The 22992-nt window shown below is 35.5% G+C and overlaps 2 protein-coding genes across 2 annotated transcripts; one reads left to right on the forward strand and one right to left on the reverse strand.

Moving 5' to 3' along the window:
• Nucleotides 1-726: 726 nt before the first annotated feature.
• On the forward strand, nt 727-2880 carry LOC143909693 (uncharacterized). The gene is made up of 3 exons (XM_077427792.1): nt 727-794; nt 2093-2202; nt 2277-2880. The coding sequence occupies exons 2-3, from the start codon at nt 2200-2202 to the stop codon at nt 2811-2813; spliced, it is 540 nt and encodes a 179-aa protein (XP_077283918.1). The 5' UTR covers nt 727-794; nt 2093-2199; the 3' UTR covers nt 2814-2880.
• A 3679-nt stretch (nt 2881-6559) lies between these two features.
• Nucleotides 6560-19924, reverse strand: XNP (ATRX chromatin remodeler XNP). Its single transcript, XM_077428110.1, has 29 exons — nt 18482-19924; nt 17890-18421; nt 16614-16663; nt 16462-16541; nt 16137-16309; nt 16034-16059; nt 15723-15959; nt 15401-15626; nt 15177-15320; nt 14981-15097; nt 14579-14745; nt 14334-14494; nt 14110-14247; nt 12914-13089; nt 12710-12831; nt 12503-12629; nt 12352-12423; nt 12153-12279; nt 11912-12083; nt 11727-11839; nt 11536-11644; nt 11281-11452; nt 10988-11200; nt 10782-10908; nt 8474-8628; nt 8107-8197; nt 7936-8024; nt 7588-7867; nt 6560-7505 (listed from the first exon to the last, which is right to left on the reverse strand). Exons 1-28 carry the CDS (start codon nt 19825-19827, stop codon nt 7625-7627), a joined length of 5505 nt encoding a protein of 1834 aa, XP_077284236.1. The 5' UTR covers nt 19828-19924; the 3' UTR covers nt 6560-7505; nt 7588-7624.
• Nucleotides 19925-22992: the final 3068 nt, after the last annotated feature.

The raw sequence follows: 22992 nt of genomic DNA on the forward strand, positions 1-22992 counted from the left end.
CAAGGCAACTCCCACTCAACGACACTTGCGTCACGTCGCGAACGACACCTTGCGTCAAAGTTGGTCGGAAAGTCAACTTTGACGCACGGTGTCGTTCTACGTCATGCGACTGTCGCGCAGTGCGTTATGTCTCATACAATTTCATACAAAAAATATTTGGTCACGTACTGTTGTGAAGTGTCGAATCATTCGGTTGTCGCATAGTGCGGCCAGACCTTTAAACTGACGCTGGCGACCACGAGACCGTGGCAAATAGGCGACTGCCCCAAGCTTCATTACGAACCGGTTCTGTTCACTCCATATTGTTCGTATATGACGAATGCGACACAATAGTGAGCAGTATAAATAAAACATTTCTTAAATCTTGACTATCAATCAATTTAATTGAATCATCGAAAATATACTTTTTTTATCAGCACAAATGTGTGTTGGTTTTTTTATCAGCACAAATTGGCTCAGTTGCTCTGGGTGATTGTAAAAAAATACGAGCCGCCACTGTAAAAAAATATTTAAAAAATAAAATCTCGCTTTTTCTTTTTATTAAAAAGTTCCTAGTTTTTGGAAAAATAGTATTTATTTTTATTTTTATTCGGTTTTTAAAGTGAGGGTGAGGGGGGGGGGGGGGGTAGATGCGCCACTGCAATAATTTCCATTTTAGAATAAAATTTGTTGTATTGAATGACTGGCTGAGCATGTGCTTCACTCGACAGCCTCACTCAACCGTCACTCACTAAACGTCAAACAGTTTCAAATCTCTTGGTGCTAAGTTGGATATTAAGAGCTTTTATTTTGTGGTAATTGTAACAGATATATTTAACGCATTGCATTAACACGTTGCCAAAAATCATGATGGTTGAATACTATAATCTTATTATTTCCTCGTATCCGCAATTGAGTCTCTGCAGATTTGATAGCTTGCTACTATTGAAGTTGTAATATATTGAGCTCATTTTTATTCCCGAACCCCTTTTTTTTACCTACGAGTACTGTAAAGAGAATACTTTTCTTTAACCTTTCATCAAGCGTTTTTTAGAACATAATGATTTTTGATTTATTAAAGAAATACATTTCGGAAATTTAATTTTTGTCAATACCAAGTTGCTAATATTGAGATCCCTACATATAAGTTGTGTTACGGGGACAAGTAGGAGATGGTGTAGAATATTATAGTCACAGATTTTGTCAAATGATTATATTCTTTAATTAGCAGTAAATATAAACGAGATTAATGTACAAGTTTGTATTACAAGTTACTAGTCTCGAAGTGCTAGTTAGGCAGTTTAATCACAAGTGCCTTGTGAGACTGTTTGATCGCAAGTAACTATGTAGTAATCACAAGTTACTAGTAAGGCAGTTTAATCACAAGACTGTTTTATCGCAAGTGATCAGTTAGAGTGTTTGATCGCAAGTGATCAGTTAGAGTGTTTGATCGCAAGTGAGGTTCAATAGATCTAACATGAGCATTTATACACAAAAGAATGATAAGTTTTAACCAATCACAGAATGTTGGTAAATAACAAAGTGATTAGGATACAGAGCAACATCCGTGTGTAAGACAGTTTTAATATTTGATTTATGTATCCTTTGAGAGTATCGAGACATTATTGAGTAGAAACACAATTTATCATAGAGATAAATAATGATAATAATATTTTTAGGGTTTACACGTATCGTGGGACAAAATGCAGCTATAGCAATAAAGATTATAAAAAGTAATACTTTGGATTTCAACAGGTCATTAACTATGTCGTCTTATATAACAATCGTGTTAGAAACTCGCATAAATTATAATAGATAAAAGTTAAGTAGATAGGATTGAACAGAATAGTTGATTGTACAGTGTGGAAGCAATAAAGATATTGAAAGTCATAAATAATGAGGGATAACTTTAAGAGATAACATCATAAGTAGTTAAAAATGAAACAGATGTTCAAACTTAAGGTTAAAGGGTATTATACATAAGTATATACATAGGTTGTAAGATCGTACCACATAACAGTTGCAATAAAAATATAATAACTTTAAGGCAAGGCATTCTAACGGAAATCTAAATTTTTATTAATGTTAATTTTTGATTTATTTTTTTATGCAGGTGTTAAAAAGGCCAATATAAATTGCTGAGGCATAGGATTATTATGAATCTGTAATACAAAACTCAGAACTGTGAGATTTTCATCTTTCACGTCGTAGACTTCTGCTATGGTTATGATCAAATTTTTTTGACTTTTTATTTATTTTCCTATATATTTATAATTAAAATGTATCTTAAACTTTAGGCTAAGATTCATAAACTTGGATGGGCAGGACCGAGCTGCGCCCGGCCATCATTATCGATGTTAGTCGTTGCAATAGATCGAGTACAAGGAAACCAACTGGCCGAAGCCATTCAGCGAGCACCTCGCTGGAATCAATGGGGATGCACGCCGGTGGTACACGTGGCTACAGACATATCTTTGGTAGCAGAACATGCAGCTAGCTTCCCGCTCTCGATAGAAATGGTTGTGTTGATGCTGGAGCCGGAGCGGACGCACGGGCTGCAGTGGGCGCGCAATACTATCAAGTATTTGCAATTGGAGATGCGACTCTCGCACTTGGTGCTCGTCGACGCTTCCGACACCCCACCCCTGGAGAAAGCCGTGCCACAATATCAAATAAATAACTTTTGCCGAGAGCACAAATTGTATCTGTTGCGTGGAAGTTTGAAAGAGCATGGCGATTGTGAGTGTTTGGCTGATAGAGTCAGTCTGATGTTCGAACAACTTATGGGACTGGAAACCGGCATACCAAATATTCTCCATTGTATGGCTATATGAATTAGCATTTATTGCTCACACTCGAGCTATTATATCTGACTTTAACATACGCATGTACATATCTAGTGATTGTTTTTAAGTGAATTGGAAAATTTTCAATGTTTATTCTTCAAAAATTGTCAAGCTATGTGGGTGAAATACTCAAAACTATGCCAATACTATGTATTACTAGATGGGAATGTTTCTGGTTCTGATTTCAAGACAGAAGATAATAATTGAGCGATTGTACAGCTGTTACGATTGTCACGATGAAAATAAACGTTAATCATGTGGTAAATTTTGCAATGATGGCTGATTACATGGTTTGTGAGAGTCTGAAATGGAAAATTTAGTCAACATTGAACAATATTTTTTTATATAAATCAAAATAATTTTTTATGCAACATTTTAGGCACTTAATCTATTATCTGGAGGCATTTTTTTTATTGAAAACAAAACCTAACTTATTGTTTCGGTAATTACATTAATAAACCTATGTATGTAAGTAATATTGCATGTAATTATAATTCAGATTCTGGAGGCCAAAAATCCACCATTGAGGAAATACTTTGCCAGCACTATTCTTTCTCTTTTTACAAGGCTTTTCTTTGTTTCATTTCGCAAACGATTGAAATATAACTCCTACAGTATTCCGATCGTTTTGAAACTTTGCCATTTTTACAAGCTTCTTCTATGTTTGCCTTCTTAACAAGCTTTAGTCAAATCTGACGAAATTTGTTTTTGGCACAGATTTCTCTCTGTGTAGTCATATCCAGTTATTGATTGTGCCTAATTCTTCCGTGTACAATTAGATCAGGACGCAAAGATTCCGTCAGATCTGAACTAAGTAGTAAGAAGGCAAACATAGACGACGCTTGCTGAAAGGCCAAGTTTCCAACGTCGGAATATGTGGGTAACTTTAATCGTTTGCGACTGAAGAAGCATGTAAGAGCCTCAGTGTGGCAAGTTTCTTGCACATGGTATGCACCTTGGCTGCAAGATTCTGAATCTTACTGCAATAACTACACTGCATCTTCGGTTTATTAATGTAATACGAATAAGTTCATTTTTGAATGCGAAAAAAAAATGCCTTCAGATAATGAGTACCACATTTTAAATTTATCAAGCAAGCTTTAAAGCATGCACCTAAAAAATTAAATTAAAATTTTATATTAAATCCACTTTCTTATAGGATTTTTTCTATTTATTACATTTAAAAATTTAAGCTATGAAATATGAAATTCGTATTAAGAAATGCATGAATTAGTTATTTGTAACTTTTTTAACAATAAAAAATTTACTTTAAAACGTTATTATTTTCTTTTCAAACTCCACAGATGTACAGGCAATTCAATGTAACGTGGGATCATGGGAGACTATCCACCGTTTAAGTCCATTCATGGTTGAACAATAGAGACCCTAGATTAGGCTAACGGGAATCGTCAATCAATAAGTGCCCGAACAAAGGATACGCTGGAGTTATCACAGACCTGGGCGAGTGCGTGCATAAACCATAGACTCGCCAGAGTAGACAAGAATTATTGATGGATCGGGGAAGCTGTGCTGGGCAACTTGTCCTTTATAAGGAGGTATACACGGTAGATCAAATTATTCTGGAGTGAGCGGTGATTCCGTGTGGACCTCTGGGATCGTTGAATATATACTATGAGGCGACTTTGGCCTTTCATTTTTTATTTTTTACACATACCAGGAAGGCCTTACAGGCAACCCCAATGCACCTTCCTGGCCAATTACAAATATTGCAGCATTTTTTTATTAATTTATAAGTCACTGAATTACGAGACACTGAAAAACTCGCAAATCAATGAGACATCTATGAAATTGTACACAAACTTATTTATTGCACATTAATCAAACACAAATATTGGTGACATATTGTATATAGGAAGGATTTTTAGCCAATTTTTACCGGGAACCGTTTCAACAATGAAATCAGAGAAAATTGGCAAACTCTGATAGGAAACGATCAACCTGGATCAATTTGGATCCTGAACTCACTCCTACACAACAATATTGTACTTAATCTATACATAGGCCAACTATACATCATATATGTAGTATATAGATAATTTAATAACGCTCGCCGTACTATAAATCGTTTCAATTCGACATATGTACGTCACAGCTAAACTACTGTCAACAAAATGTACGAATATTATTAAGAAAAAACTTCTATATATACTGTTTGCTACAAATGTTTCCTCTAGGCAAATTAGTCTTTGAGCATTTAGCGCCATCTATTAAAAATATATTTAATTCATCGGTTTTTTATATTGTTTATATGTAGGTAGGTAGGCAGTTTTTACCAATTTTTTTTCATATTAAACAATTAAATATAAATATTAAATGAAATATATTTAAAAGGTATTTGGAAAACATACGACCGTATGCGGATCGACACATTTCTTTTAATTTGTTTTTAGTTAACAGTTTGCCCGCGGCCATTTTCTGTGGAAGCTGTAGGCGACAAGTCTGTAGCGCGGCTGTCTTCCATAGAATTTCTGAACTTTGCACGGGATTTTGAGCCTTATATGCGCCTATTTCAACTGTTTTAAGGTTCAAAATTGGTTGAATATATTACTGAGAGTTGAATGCCATCTATTAAATTTGCTTAAAATGCATATATACCAGTCAAAATTAGTTTTTTGTGGAACCATACTGAAACCTCGTTTATGTGACGTCACGTCTCAATTGTATGAAGAATGATTATTTGACAATTAAGCCAAAACTACGAGATATATTATGCGTTTTATTGTTTAAAATAATACTTTGTGTTAATTAACATATCTGGTTACTTGAGTAAATATCAAAATCTGTAATTAAGGTCGAAAACTCGATTGCAAAATTCGCGAAAAAGGTGCCGCGTACAGGGCTTGTTCGCTATATTTATTTCCGTGGGCAAAGGGTTAATAACATAATATGCCAACACACATGCGATGATATTTCATCGGGTATATAAAAAGTTTCAAAAAATAAGTATCGTAATACATAAAATAAAACAAAAGAATATAATTTCATATTACTTTATTTGTAAATAATTAAATTACATATACATAATTATAAACAATTATCCGCTTCTGCAGATCTATTATCGACTCCTCGCACATCAGAATCAGCATCCTTGTCACAAAACATAAAAGAATTACACCATTAAAATTGTCACCGCGTGAGATTAGCTAAGCCAAATATGGCGGTCACAGAGACGCCTTCATCGAATGAGATCGGCACGCGCGCGCAGAAGTCGAGCCTACCTATATAGGAACAGCATTTCACAAATGGGGATTATTTAATTGAACGGACCTAAATTACGCAACAGAGAGCCATTATAAATTATTGATAAGTTGCAATACATATTACACTAAAGTCGTATACGAATATTACGGAGCCGGAACAAACACAACATACTGATTTAGCCATTTAAAACCTTACTGGCAGAACCAAGCGGTAAATTATACATTCGCTCGGTGCGCACATAACACTATTGATATGTTAAACCTAGTAGTTTTAATATAGATCAATAAAATACTGTTGAGTCGTTTATGCTATTCAATAATCACTATACTTGAGAATATTTAATTATAATAATTGGTTATGTCTTCTATTTCAATCTATAATATCGTTTAATACGCAAGTAATTATGCTTTATATTAAAAAAAAGTTCTTTTGGTCAGATTTCATCGACATGGTTTCGGATTTGATGTGGTCAGCAGAGGTGGCATGATTTGCAATATAAATCGGTACGAAAGTGATTTTGATTTGTGTTATGTCGATTCTCTGCTGATCATTCACTTGTACAAGTTTGACAAATGCGATAAAATTATAATCATTAAAATACATAACACAAAATAAATGTTGCAACACGTTTTTCAATTAAACATGAAAATTTGTGTAACTCTCTAAATAAAATATAAATCAAAACAGAATTTTTTCCGTTCATAGCCAAAATTATGCAGATATGTTATTTAAAAAACGTCCGACCACAAAAACAAGCATCTTATTTGTGTTTGTGGAGAAAACAATTTAATTTTAGGTCAACAAAATTCACTATCCACCATCCTTATCACAATTTTACTCCATATACGAAAATATATACAATTATTTGCTAGCACATAAAAAATAGCTTAAAACCTAAACAATTAGTTGTTTAAAGCAGAATTTTGTTTTTCAATACGTATATATTCAGCTTAAAAAAATTTTTGTGTTATTTTTAAATATACATGAATAATTTAGTTAAATGAAACTAATTGTCTCTTTCCTGTATTATTACAAAGTTTCCATATTAGTTTACGATACACACATATTAGAAATAAGTGCTGAATTACATGTAATGAAATCTATTGTTTCGTTCAAATACTTAAATGTGAATAGTCTAACATTTTGGCATTAATATTTTGCTTTGATATACTGTCAAACAAATATCACCGAACTAAAAAAAAAAAAAACACAGACATTCTAAACCTGCCACAACACATTGAAAAGAATCGCAAATTTTCTCAATCAGCACAATAATCAGATAATGCACGGAACCAAAACATTAATTTGTATTTTATACTACAAACTACACTTGTAAAAAAATAGTGGAACGAACTTATGAATTGATTACGTTAATTAACGTGTATTGACACAAGCTCTTTAGTTCAGAAATCTTTTGATTTTTATAGTTATTCATAATAACCACGAAAAAATCTCCGTCTGCAAGAGAAAAACAAAAGTTTTACACACATGTATATAAATTCAAATGATTAAATAAAAACAATTCAACGCAAAACATTACTTCTAATATCACAACTAATGGATACGCTTCATTTCCGTTACTCCGAATCGAGATCTACAATATCACCCGTGGCCACAGGTGGTTCGGTCGCAGCTGGTGCCATCATCGACGGCAACATTGGATATTGCATCAAGTTGGAATTCTTGGGAGGTCTACCTCTCTGCGGAACATTAGCAGAAGTTCCCACTAACATTGCGCGTTGTCTTTGTTGCAGAGCGGCCATGTCTACCGTATCTCGGCTTCCCAAACCACCCGCGTAATATTTCAAGTTTGCTTGCATCTAAAACAAATTTCAATCATTTTATACACCGCCACTTAACTACACATTAAATAAGCGTAAATAATTACAGCTTGCTGTTGCTGCAAACGCTGCAATTGTATTTGTTGTTGCTGCTGCCAAGTTGATGTTTGGAAATTAGCACTACCAGCACCGGTGCCTAAAAAGTACAATATTATATATAAATATAGTTTCCATTAAAATTCCATTATATATATATATGTATACTATAAATAACAAACCAGCGTTTAAAAGCGAGTTATTCATCATTCCACTCTGAGGATATTTGAAGCCCATTTGCGCATTTAGCATAGCATTCATTTTCTGCATCAGCTATAATTAAATTTCATTGAACGTTCATCAATATTGTTATAAAATAATTATTAAGTTTATTACTATTTTAGACAAAAGTATTTTAAATTCAACAGCATTCCTTATTCGGCAAATGATCAGGAAAACTTACATTTAAGTCATATCCTGGATACATTTGTTGCGAGAGCTTTATAAACAACAGCACTTATTATTAATCAAAATCAAAAAGAAACGAGACTGAAATTTTCAATGAGTTGATACATAAATGTAAATACAAAAAAATAATGGACAACAAACCGCTTGATCGCCATTTTGATACATCGTTTGCAGAATGCTCGGAATCATAGAGGCCAGCTGTTGCTCGCTCATAGTTGGGAACTCCTTCTGAAGAACGGCACTCATAGCGAGGTGGTGCTGTTGTTGCTGTTGGAAACCAGCAAATGCTTGGTTACCTACGAGAACGGCAAAAATGATCGATTGATTAAATTAATATATTTAAACTGGTGTTGTGCCGTTGATATTTCAACGGGAGGTTTCGGAAACGAATTGATGCATTGAAATTGAAATCACAGCCGAAATCGATATACCTAGCCCAGGCAAAAGTTCTGTCACAAACGTTTGTGATCGCTTTATTCGTAAATATGAATTTCCAGGAATTCCAAAGGTTAAGATGGAGTGGGGCGACTACGAAAACCGTGTGGCTGTGATTGCATTGCATAACACACTGAAAAAACTTAAAATTTCGCGAATGTTTGTACACTGAACAATCAAACGATTCACCACATTATTTGACGCTGAAAGAAGTGACCATCCGGGATCAATTCGAACGTCAAATGCAATTCATGCAGTTCGAAAACAGAAAATCTTAGCATGAGAGATGGGAATATCACCGAGATCAATGTCTAGGATAATTAAAAGTGACCTCGGTCTCGGTGCTCGGTAGATGTGCTTACATCGTCTCTGAAAACAATGAGACTCATTAAATCAAAAAGAGCTCATTCGTAATCACGGTGCTGGAAACTACCGAAAAATTTTGTTTATTGGTGAAAAAATTCTACAAACAAAATGATAGGGTATATGCCAAATTGCCCGAGAAGCTGATCAGGTAGTCGACCGAGTGCAGCGTGGACATCAACCGTTTTCGGTGATGGTGTGGTGGAGAGTGTCCTACGAAGAGATGATAAAGCTGCATTTCTGCGAAAAGGGGCTGAAAACTTCGGCCAAAGTTTACCAAGAAGATGTCCTGGAACGCGTTGTGAAGCCCCTCAACTCAGCATTGGACTTAATAATAATCAGCATTGGATTTTTCAACAAGATTCGGCAAAGCAAACACTACGCAAGCACGGCTGACTGCGAACGTTCCGGCGTTTATCAGTACAACGGAATGGCTTTCTGAGAGCCCCGACCTTAATTCCCTAGATTATAAATTATGGTCACATCTGGAGGGCATGACATGCTCTAAACGTCATCATTCATTAGAATCGTTAAAGCTGTCCCTGAACAAAGTAGTCGACGAATTTCCAATGGAAGTGGTGCGTGAATCGATAAGACGTGTGGCCCATTAGGTTATGGGAGTGCATTAAAAATAAGCGTGGAAATTTCGAATAATTTTTAGTTTTATATTATGTGTATCTATTAAATAAAATTTGTTTCGTGTCAATATATCTTTTAGTTTTTGTTCTATGATAAAACACATTTGTAACAGAACTTATGGCAGGACTATGTATAATAACTCTTGATAATTCTAAATTTTGAAATCTCCATACATACTTGTCGATACTTCTATTTTTTTTATATATTACTTTCATACATACATATGGGTCCACCTTACGGCACAAACTTTTGAGTTGATGAAGACTCGAAAAATTAATTCGTATCAAAGCATTAAGGTTTACTGGACAAGTGAGTCGACGAAATTGTCTACCCCCGAATTGAAGACTCGAAAAAAAATGAACTCGTACCAAAGAATTAAGATTACCCCCACTCCTAATCTTAATTCTTTGGTACGAGTTCCTTTTTTTTCCGAGTCTTCATCAACTTGGGAGTTTATGCCGTAAGGACCACCGGTACATATATATATATATATATATATATGTATATATACCAGGAAGGCCGAACAGGTAAACCCCAATGCATTGACAATGCTTTTTCCTGGCCAATCATAAACATGGATACACAATTTACAGAGCATCATACAGACGTTAATAAATTTCAAAGCAAATTCAAGATGCTGAAAAGTTAAATTTTTGCGATAAATAGGACAAGGTTGTCAATTTGTTGGAACCATTTCAATGAAATCAAATAAATTGACAAACTATGATAGGAAACAATCGACTTGTCACATATCCAAGGTCGGACCAGGGATTGAACCCATGACCACTAAGTTGTAAGCATTACACGTTAACCACGGATCTACACTGTTGGTTATATTTGAAAGTGGCATAAGTCCACTTTTCTTCATTTTGAGAAATATTTCGCAAAACATTGAATATAATGTTATGCGTTTAACAATATTTTAAAATACTGATGGCTTGTAAGTGTTTTTGGAACTGAAATTGGGCTTTCAAATTAAACCGCTCATATATTATTAAGATTGAAAGTATACCGAAAGTCGGCGGAGGACGAGTCTTTTCATTTTCATAATCTTCCCAAGCAGCTTTACGTTCTTCTTCAGTAAGCGTCTCCTCTTCCTTATTTTCCAATAGAGAATCGTGTTCATGGTATTTGTATATCTAACAAATAATATTCAATATATATTACACGTGACTAACAAAAGAATATATTATATTATATATAAATAATAATACCAACCATAGTATCGTGTTGTTTTAATAAATCGGCGAAAAGTCGGTCTTTTGGTAATTTTGGTACTTCTCGTGGACCTTCAGGAACTGGGCAAAATGTGTACAATTCGGCAAGATCGCTTTCAGCATAATGCCTATCGATTTGTTGCTCGTCAATTACACGTTTTGATATAGCCTGTTTGGTTACTTGCCTTTCATAAATTTTCTCTTCCATTGTGCCCTAATACAAATTAAAAAATAAATTGTATTCATAAAGAAAAGAATGTATGCAAAGATATGTATAATAAAACATATACTCACTAAAGCTAAAAATCGATAAACATAACAGGGTTTTTTTTGCCCGAATCGATAAACCCTGAATATGCTCTGTACATCATGAGACGGATTCCAAGACATGTCAAATATTATAACGCGATTTGCCGCCACTAAATTGATACCTAAACCACCAGCCCGAGTCGAAATCAAAAACAATCTGAAAGTATTTAAATGTAGCATCAATAATAGGTAATAAGAATTGAAATTAGTTACAAACAAAATATGTATCGATAAACTTACCTGGCTCTAGGATTGCCTTCACTGTTGAAGTTTTTGCACCAAATTGCTCTATTTTCACATGACGTGGAGCCGTCTAGCCGAAAATAGTCCAATCCTGCAGCCCATGAACCTAAAATACAATAAAAATAAAAGTTTTAAACACGATTTTATCATTTTTTAAAAGCAAAAGCAAAATTAAGCTTCAAACTGACCAACGTGACCCGCAAGATTTTCATTGGTTTCATTTTTCTGCGTGGCCTCGTCTATTTTCCATAAAAACTGCTCTATTAAATCCAGTGAATAGAGAGATTGCGAAAATACCAATCTGAAAAAACGAATTAATTAATAATATAATAATTTGAATACACAAATTATTCACGATGAATGAAAAACTCACAATTTATCTCCAATAGCTTCACATTGTTTTAGAATATCGAGCAAAATTATTAATTTATTAGAATGCCGAACATTTTCCAACTCATCTTCGGAACACAGCGCCTTCCACCATTCGGTTGGATTTTCCTGACGAGGTTCTTCAGTTTTCACTTCGATCACCTCATCCTCTACATCTAAGATTAAAATGTTTTACTTAATGTTTTTACCATTGAAACGAATGTCAAAATGGCCAAAGTTTTAACCTGATACTGCAGTAGCTCTCGTACGACGTTTCTGAGGAGCTTTCTTGGGTTTGCCTTTTTTATTCTTTTTATTTTTGCGCTCACTACCATCACTATCTTCTGTGCTTTCGTCTGATGCAGAAGATTCCTAAAAATTGATTATAAATACATAAATACTGAATCATTACTAGTTACTTGGACTAAAATTTTTAAAGCAGACCTCAGTTGTAGTAGAATCATCATCAATGAAATCTGCCAAGGACCCTTCGGAATCTTCATCTTCTCTTTCTCTCTAATAATAAATAATAATATGAATGCTCAGTGAGTGTAGAAACATACGTATTTAAATAAATTTAAAAAAAATATCATACTTTCTTCTGTTGTAAATATTCATATCTTTCTGAATTAGCTTTTAGTACAAGTGGGTGAGTCCATATTCGTTGCATGGCTTGAAAGTCCGGAAATAGGAAACCAGTGTTTTTACGATCAGGTTGAGGTCTAAACAACAATAATACGCAATAAATTATATACACATGTAAAATCAATAATTCTGATAAGAATCGCATAATAAATCACACCTCCGTGAAAAATTCTCCATATAGTAGGAATATAATTTTATTTGTATTTCAGTCAACGAGATAAACAGCACGTATTCATGTTTTGGTGGGAGAAATGGTGCAAGTACAGCATAGTCTCGCCGCTAAAATATATACATATACATTTGAATAATACTGCCAAATACAATTGACTAATATGTACATCGAGTGAAAGCATTATAATACCTGTACACCGCCATCGAGCATTTTATGCAATACGTGAGATCTACGTTTCATTATACGTATGTCATGTTCCGTAGAATCTGTGTACTGTCCGTTGGTGATGGGATTGACGAATCTGTTCAAATACTCGTTATACTTTCCGAGCAAATTTGGTTTTACGAATTGCACCATGCAATAGTCTAAAAATTCGAATGAAATACGTCTACATAATTTTACTATAATTTATATTCAGTAGAAAATAGGTTTTTGAGCTCTTTTTCCTATTATGCTGTAGATTAACATTACAATAATATAATACTATGATTACTAACCAAATTAAATTAAATTGTAAAATAGAAAATTATCAGTATATCAGTAGCTATTAAAATAGATATGATGTATTGTGAACATAATTTCGTAATAATAAAAAGCATTTAAAAATCAAAAAAATATTCAGTAGAACCTTGATTATCCAGATTGTTAAAAACAAACACAAATTTTACGATTTTGGTGCTTTGAAATGGATAACATAAAATTTCGAAAATAAGACAGAGAAAAGACTCAGTTGTCTTCAAAATTCAATACTCAAACAACGTTTGTTTCTTGAAAAAGTTATCGCGATTTAAATATTTATTTTTAATATTACCAACATGGAAAAGAAAACGTGTTGTATCATCATTAAAAGACAAATTAAATACAATCAATGTTTTAAAAAGCCGTGTCTTAGGACGTTTTTTTGTCAAATAAATATGGTGTTGGAATGTCAGTGATCTCGGATATAAAAAAAATTTATGAAGTTTACTGATTATTTAATGTCAGAAGATGGAAGCTCAGATCGTAAGGTTATGAAAAAATCAGGAAATGAAGAAGTTGAAGAGTGTATTTTTATGTGGTTCATTCAAAGACGACGAGCTGGACAGCCAATATCTGACTAACTTTAAGCAAAAATCTATAATTGAATTTCTTAATAAAGAAATACATATATAATAACTTGTAGATCAATAAATTTATTGATCTAAAAGTTATTATATATGTAAATGTAGACAAATAAAAATTATTCATACTGAATGTAAACGTCTTTCCCTGTCAATTGTGATTTTTTCGATTATCCGGACTACCTTTATCCCCAATTAGTCCGGATAATCGAGGTTCTACTGTACGTATCAATGTTGATGTTTCTAACTTAACAAAGCAAACATTAACGTCAATTGTGTGCTTACACTCTTTTAAATTATTTTGCAGCGGAGTTCCCGTCAATACGATGCGCCGCAAAGTTTTAATTCGGTTCATCGCCTGGGATAACCTAGTTTTTTCATTTTTTAGCAAGTGACCCTCATCGCAAACAACTAAATCCGGTCCTGGAATTAAAATAATTCATAATTTCAATGAAAATGATAAAGTTTAACAAGAATTAGGCACTCGTAAGCTTATCATGGAAACAAACCTGGATCAACAAGTGCATTTTGAAAAGCAGTCAACTGAGCTTTACGGAATTTTTTGTTTTCGGCAGAAAGATTACGGAACATGTCATATCCAAGAACACAAACACCGCCACTCTCCAACCAGTCCGTCAACTTGCTGGACCTTTCATAGTTCTGTTTACATCTGAAATTGTTATAAACACTTCCATTAAAAATTCCAATTCGACCACAAACTTTCAACGATAAAAATCATATGTAAGACACTAACTTTGATATTTCAAAAATCTCAATATCAGACTTGCGTTTCGCATGCTTTAACCACATCTTATATTCGTTCACCCAATTATGCACCGTGCTCAATGGGCAAACTACTAACACTCGTTCCACTTTAGTTAATTTCTTATGGGTTAACAATGTGTGCGTTAAAGTTACAACCTGAAACAAAACTCATATTATTCATCTTTATACAATATATAACATATGAAATGTAAACACAGTTGAAAAGTATCAGAAGTTTCGCTTAAATGGATATAATCAAATGAACGCAAAAAAATGATTCAGGAATAGAATACTCGACTGTTTAATTTTTTTACACATCATATCGGCCTGGTTTTTCATCATACATATGTTAAGTCAACGTAAAAATAATCGAAAACTTTTAATAGCTTACTTGTAGAGTTTTACCCAATCCCATACAATGTGCTAAAATGCAACCAGAGCCTTTGCTATCTTTAATCTGCTTGACGCTTTCAAAGCAAGCATCCCACATGAATTTTACACCATTTCCCTATAAAAGAAGAAACAAATAAAGTATAAAATATTAGAAATACAAAATCGAACAATGAGTAATTTAATTAGAAAGTAACCTGATGAGGTTTCAGCTTCGCTACAAGTCCCAAGTCGACGCTGATACGAGGCTCTTTAGTTTCTGGGTGGAAATCTAATATTACTTTATCAAGTTTCACTACCTCATCCGGCCGACCCGACTCATCAAACATACTCTCATTGTACTAAAAATCACACAAAAAAAAAAATGAAATAAAATCATTGCCTTCAGCTATAAAATTATAGCCGTAAATATTTTCAATACCAATTTTTGTCTGTCGGCAATACGCTGAAGACGGTTCCGTTCATTGCGAGCGGCAATCTTTGTAGCCTCATCTAAATTATCGGAGCGTTTCACTTTACGTATATTCTTACGTCCCCTTTTATTCCCGTCACCTTCGTCATCACTGCCGTCAGAGCCATCACTTCCATCATCACTCTTATCACTGTCATCGCCGGAAATGTTTTTAATACGTCGACGTTTCTTTGTGCTAAAAAATATATATAAAACATTTTTAAAAGTTCAAAAACATTAGATATATAATATTGAAAATTCACTTTTCAAGTTATGTATATAAATAGCTTACGTATTCCGTTCTACTGGAGAATCATCACTCGACGCATCGCCTCCTTTTTTCCGTTTCTTTTTTATCGGTGCACGTATTTCGGAATCATCAGAATCTGTGTCCACCAAAGGTTCCATAGCTCCAGCAGAATTATCACTGTTTTCATCTTTGACGCTGTTTTTAGCATCGTCATCATCACACATCTTGTCCGAGTCAGAACCAGGATCTTCCAATTTATCGGATTTCTTACTTTTTGATCTACAAATTAATTTCATTGCATTATAGCCGAATACACAAATAACACTTCATTGAAAGATAAAAAAATAACATACTTAGCACTGCTATCGGTGCCGTTACCCTAAAAAAATACAAAATAATTAAAAAATAATACAAAATATTTTATTTTATTAAAATACATATTGCTAGTAAAATAACCTCTTTATCGCTATTCATGACTGCCTTTTGAGATTTTTTAATTTTTCCGTTTACTTTCGGGGACTCGTCATCGCTACTCGACGTATCTCCGTTTAAAAGATCAGACGTGAGATGAGACATGGCTTTTTCGTTTGCGGACTTTAAGAACTCAGTTATCATTTCATTCCCGTCAGCTAAAAAATACATATTTTAAACAACCATCATGTTAACAGATAGAAATACACATCCATCAAATAGATGATAACCTCTATTAATTTTTAAACAGCACTGTCATATTTATACCAGACTAATTGCTGAAAATTATTAAAACAATTATCATACTAACCACAAGGTGTTGCATTTGAAATCGGTAACTCTGTTGAATTATTAACATCTTCTGTGTCATCTCTTTCGGGTGTCAAATTACTGCAAAATTTAACATGAAATAATATTAAATTATTAGATTCGTATAAGTATATATACAAAAAAAAAACATACCCATCAGCTGATTCTGCTTCATCACTTTTTTTTTTTGGTTTGTCAACGATCTGTAAAAATTACAAAATAAGTGTTAATTAACTAATGACGATAACTTATTTTTTTTTCTTTAATTAAATATATATTCATACATATGTGTAAATAAGGACTTATGGTCTCGACAAATGTATTTATGTTAAATTAAATTGAAATGGGACAATAATTAATAAACACAACGTAAAAACAGACAATTCTTTATTCAATTTGATTTGAATACAAATCTAAAATAAATTAAATGAAGCTGAACAATAAAATAATACGACATTGTGATATATGTATTTTATATATCAATATATTTTTTAGATTTAAATCGACCGAGCAATTTAAATCGATATAATATGTATGTGACAGCTGAGCTACTCAAATGAGTGAAAGTTAAAAGAAAAATAAGTAAAAAATGCTATGGGGCCCTTTTCGAAAATCATTACATATTGTCCAAGTTAGAAGATGTATACTAAGGTTGGCAGATTTAAACTGAGAATTGTATTTTTTTTAAACTTATTTAAAAAAAATATAATACACTTTTTTTTTTTAAAGAATGATATCAAAATTTTTTCTGCACCCTCTTAAATTAAATTTTTTTATACATACAAAATTAGTCCACCAAAATGATTTATTGCATTTTAATAACATGCATATATTGATAAACAAAAAAAAACATGATCAGAGACCACAAGAACTTTTTTTACAGGAAAAAAAACATTATATTGTTAATCATACATATATTTTTTCAATTTTACATATATAAAATGCTGGCTTTTCAGCGCTTTTGGGGAAGGCATCTTATTTCGTTTTCTTTTTTACCTAATGAGTAAAAGAATAATTCACAAGTTTTTATCATTATAAAATGAAATTTTTTATTAATATGTAGAGTATACACTCGACCACATCCTCAACGATGATAAATATTAAAATTATTTAATCGACATCTAGTCTAATATATAATTTGGAAAGAGACTTTGTATTTACATATGTATGTATCTTTCGGTCATAGGCGCTGATTCGATTTTTTTCAATTCAAAGGATTCGAAGTCCCTGCAGGGTGCGCCGCCTCATGGGGCGCAGCCGCCGGATTCTAGACTTACTATATATATTTTTTAATTTAAAAAAAATATATTTTTTTTTTTTTTTAAAATAAAATGTTTACTATTAGATTGTTAATGTTTAAGCTGTTTATATTACAAATGCCGAGCGAAGCCGGGTAATACAGCTAGTGTGATATAATTTTAAAACAAACCTTTTTGTTTGAAGATTTACATTTTTCACCTGCAGCATCACTAGAATCGTCACCAGAAGCTACAACTTTTTTTGTTTTCTTCTGCACTGTCGTCAACTTGCGGATTTCTTCATCTGAAGAATTGGAGCACTTCCTATGAGACTTTTTAATCAACTTTTTCCTCTTCGCCGACGATTCCGAACCTTTAAAATCGTTTCCTGAAGAACTTGATGACTTTATAAGGGCTCTCTTCACACTAACATCGGAACATTTCTTAGCAGATTTTTCAGTCGACTTTTTCTTCTTCGTCGCCGACTGCGTGTTTTTTTTAAACTCATCCTCCGAAGAACTCGACGATTTAGTAAGGACCTTGTCCACCGACGATTCCGTGTTCTTAAGCTCATCCTCCGAAGAGTTCGATGATTTATTGACTTTATCCACCGACGATTTAGTGTTCTTAAGCTCATCCTCCGAAGAACTCGACTTATTAAAGACCTCGTTCACTGACAATTTCTTTTTCTCAAGCTTATCCTTTGAAGAACTCGATGACTTACTGACTTTGTCCACCGACGATTTAATATTCTTAAGCTCATCCTCCGAAGAACTCGACGACTTATTAAAGAAATCGTTCACTGCCAATTCTTTTTCCTTAAGCTTCTCCTTTGAAGAACTCGACGACTTATTGACTTTGTCCACCGACGATTTAGTCTTCTTAAGCTCATCCTCCGAAGAACTCGACGACTTATTAAACTCGACGACCTCGTTCACTGACGATTTCGTCTTCTTAAGCTCACCCTCTGAAGAACTCGACAACTTATCAAAGACCTCATCCACCGACAATTTCTTTTCCTTAAGCTCATTCTTCGAAGAAGTCGACGACTTATCGGACACCTTATTCCCCGACGATTTCGTATTCTTAGGCTCATCCTCCGACGAACTCGACGACTGAATAAGGGCCCGCTTCACCTTGTCAATGTCAATTTCACTGTCGACATTATTTCCAAGTACCAAACGAAGTTTTTCATCGTAGAGCTTAGTGACACCGTTGAGCGTCAACAACTCCCGCAGCTTATCCTTATCCTTGGGATACGCGTTGAGACCCACCCGACACTTGCAACGCTCCTGCAAAATGTCCGACTTGATCTTATCGGCGAGACTCTCACTCAACTGACCCGACTCGGGTTCGGACTCAGACGAGTCGCTGATCACGCACACTCTCGACTCTTTTCGAACTCTTTTCGAATGACGGTCCCGTCTCGCATCAGACTTGGACGAAGATTTGGGGCTCGATTTTTTTAACTTTTTGAGGACAGTCGGCTTCAGCAGAGTCTCGATGTTGACACACTTCAACAGCGGCTTGGGCTTATCTTCGTCCGTGTCGTCGGCACACTTCGACGGCTCGGGGGCCGCTTCCACGTCGTCGGGGGTTTTTGGCGCGCAACTTTGGATATTCACGTCATTTGCGGGACTCAAAGGGGGCTGGTCGCGGTTTGGAGATTGGCGCGAAATCGGTTGGCAGGCCTGCGTTGACAGTGGCACTGGCGGTGATGACGTTCGGTCTTCTTCGGCTGCCGGTCGGGTTTCTTCGGCGGGCGCGGGTTCGGAAGCGGGGGCGGAGGGGGGGTCGGGGTCGGGGTGGGGTGAGGGGTGAGGGTGGGAGTGGGATCGGAGCAGCCGTCTCAGGGTTCGGAGTTGGTTGGCGGCCTCGTCGCAAGTGCGCGCGAGCTTTTTGTGCAACTTGGCGGGAGGGCAATGGCGATCGGCTTGGGATTGGAGCCGGTCTTTGGCCGAGCCGAGATCAGCGGTGATGCGCTCCAGCTGGAGGAGGAGCGCGTCGAAGGGCGGAATGGCCGCGGCCGACATGATGCCGCGACGCGCGCACAGCGCCGACTGACCGACGTTCGAGACTGCGCGAGTATGCGAGTGTGCGAGTGTGCGAGTGTGCGAGCGTTCGAGCATTCGAGCGTTCGACTTCTCGACTGGTGAAATGACAGTGCGGGACTCACCTATGCCAGCCACCTGGAGGCTGCTTTTCCTCGCCAGAAGACCGGTCACCGGTCACAGTGGTCAGCAGGGGCCGCAGCCGAGCTCCGCACGAGAGACGCCGAGGGTCTGGTGTGGGGTGGGGTGGGGTGGAGGGTGGGGGGACGGGGGGGGGGGGTCGGGTCGGGTCGGGTCGGAGTCGGGGTGTACCGAACCGAATGTACCGAAAGAGCCGAATCCAGGAGTGGTGTTCGCCGGTGTGCGGCCGCAACCCCTCTACGATATCATCACGCCCGCGCGGCCGGCCGGCGAAAAGCGCCTCTGCCCCCACCGCACACGGTCCACTTTCGCGTGTCGACCGACGAAAACATTGCAACGCTCCCGGTACCGTTGCTTTTTCTCTGCAGCGTACCTGACCGCGGCGCTTTCTATTCTGCCGGCTTTTCATCGCTCGTCGTCTCTTTGCGCCCTGGATGCGATTTTAATTTACGATTCGAGTCGTCAATTAGCCCAGCGGCTTGGCTCGGCGGTTGCGTTTATATTGATTGAAAAGCATTTCTTCGTTTCCTATATAGGAAAGAATATGGGTATTACCCATATCTCTACCCCACTCCTTTCCTTTTGGGCATGCTTGGGTATAATTCCCTTGAACTTCGGAGAAACTTCTCATTAATTCGTTTCGTTCTCCTGCTCTTACGTGGTAATACGTCATGCCCGTTGTTGCTGGAGCAGTTGGGACTTTATGTCCCTAATCACTATGTGCGTGGTAGACATCATCATTTGCTGGCTGTACCTCCTGCCCGCACAGTCCTTTTTCGAATGGCTCCTATTCCAAGAGCTATTCGACTTCTTAATGAAATCGTTGCTGCCGAGACTGAATGTGATATTTTCCACCTTAGTGAGCGTAAATTGTCGGAAATTACTCTAACCCATTTATCTGGTAGTCTGCGCTCATCATTGTTTTCGTGATTGATTGTGATTTATGAGTGAAATTTTGATTAACTCTCTTCCATTTGGGCCTTACAGGGATGTTTTGTATTTGTAGTTGTTTCTTACATATTTATTGAAACTGGCTGTAGGTGCAAGGCATTCCTTATGCTATATTTTATTTGATATTTTTACTTTATCTGTTATTATTAAATGCTATTTTTTATGTTTATGTATGGATGTATTTATATTTATGTTTATTTTTAATTGTTATTTTTTTTTTTTTTTTTTTTTTTGTGTTATATTTTTTGACCATTGTGGCGCTTTAGGAATTCCTGTTATGCCACAATGGTCTGTTTAGAATAAATAAATAAATAAATAAATATTAAGCACCGAGAGGACGCCGGATTCGATCTCGTGACTGAAAAAAAATTATTTCGAGTATATATTTAATGCTGCTGGTCTCAGACTTGGGTATTTCGATCGTTTCCTATCAAAGTTTGCCAATTTATCTGATTTCATTGTTGAAGCGGCTCCTACATCAAATTGGCTAAAATCATCCTGGCCACTGGTTCGGTGATTATTCCTCGTCACTAAAATCTTGATCACGGAACATCTAGCACTAAAAAACTCCATCAATCGAAAGCTGCACAAGCGAAATATTATTCCTGATATTCCGTATTCACCATTGTCGTGCGAAATGTGCAATGTGCGAAATAATCCGTTTATCCTAGCCACTATGTCACCACAAGTGGTGGATCAAGTAAATGAGGGGCCCCAGGCGCATTTGAAATTTGAAGAGTATGGTATACTGAAGTATAAGGATTTTCATTAGAATTTTACAAAACCATATTTTTTTATTTATTTATTACTCTATTTACTTGAAACACGTATTTTTAATTTATTATTTTGTTTAAAATGGCGGCTTCCGTTGTTCCGAATGCACAAGTATGTGCACACAGGCCACTAGTATGTGAATAAATAAATATAAATGCGACGGTCTTGATTTATAATTTTGATCCCTGTATAGTTTTGTAATAGTAATCTTAATCAAAAGTAACCTTAAGATTACTTTCGTAAAAGTAATCTTAAAACCGTCAAGTACCTGAGGCAACTGCTGACACCGAAAGGTAAATAAGAGCAATATAAAATCAAATATGCTAGCAAGACGGTTTTACCACTCCAATATAGAGGTAAATAGACATTTATTTATGTCCTTTTGTACTAGCCTCTATACTGGTGAACTATGGATAAAATAAAATAAAAACAGGAGACAATGAAGAAGATAAAGGCGAAAACACACTGAAGGGAATGGCACGGCACTTCATGGCTTTCCGAGTTCATTTTTAATTCGTTACCTTATTATTTTGACAAATTTCTTCTACATTTCTTCAAATATGGGAATAACCGTAATCGATCACTGTCAGGCCTATGTCAATACAAGGATAAAATATCACTGAAAACACTCCGGGAGATGGTTTTTGGGACTATGTGCCTCAGGAACGGTTATACGTGTTTGTGTTTTTGTTTGCATGTGTATCTAAAAAAGGCATGCTGTGCCCTACATATCTTTTTTAAGATGAACCAACTTACTAGAAAGAAAATTGTTTATGTCTTTCAAGATGCGGCAATTTCAGTCGAGCTGTAACTGAAAAAAAAATATATATATGTAGAATATTTTAATGGTGTTGGTCAAGTTCCATTGCAGAGTGTGTGTAATATTTACGTATTTTAATAATATTCACTACATGATTTTGAAATAGTATTTTGTTATGCTTGATGTTGAAACCAAGGGCTCTTCCGTTTCTTCTTCAAAAATAAACTCCTTTTCCTTTTCTTTTCAAAAATAAATGTTCTATATAATACCACAATTTTGATTTGTATATTTGATCGGTCGAAGCACCCGATGCCATAGATCCTTGAACTTTCTTTAATTCTGGTATGGTGCGTCAACGATCTTCGTTCAGTGCGTTTTACTTTGCGCATATTGAAAAACCAATAAAAGTAATATTTCCATACAAAAAGCCTAATATGAATCAACATTCCAAAGTTACGATTTTTTGCAATCGATTCCAAAGATCTCGGATCCCAGACCCCACACCGTGCGACTTGGTAGAGTGCGACCAGACCAATGTATACAGTTACATAGATGAGGCATGCCACACCCGTCAACTTCTTTGTCGCTCACATTTCCATACATTTTTTCTGGACAAA

The sequence above is a fragment of the Arctopsyche grandis genome, chromosome 3, assembly GCF_051622035.1.
Source record: "Arctopsyche grandis isolate Sample6627 chromosome 3, ASM5162203v2, whole genome shotgun sequence".
Classification (NCBI taxonomy): domain Eukaryota; kingdom Metazoa; phylum Arthropoda; class Insecta; order Trichoptera; family Hydropsychidae; genus Arctopsyche; species Arctopsyche grandis.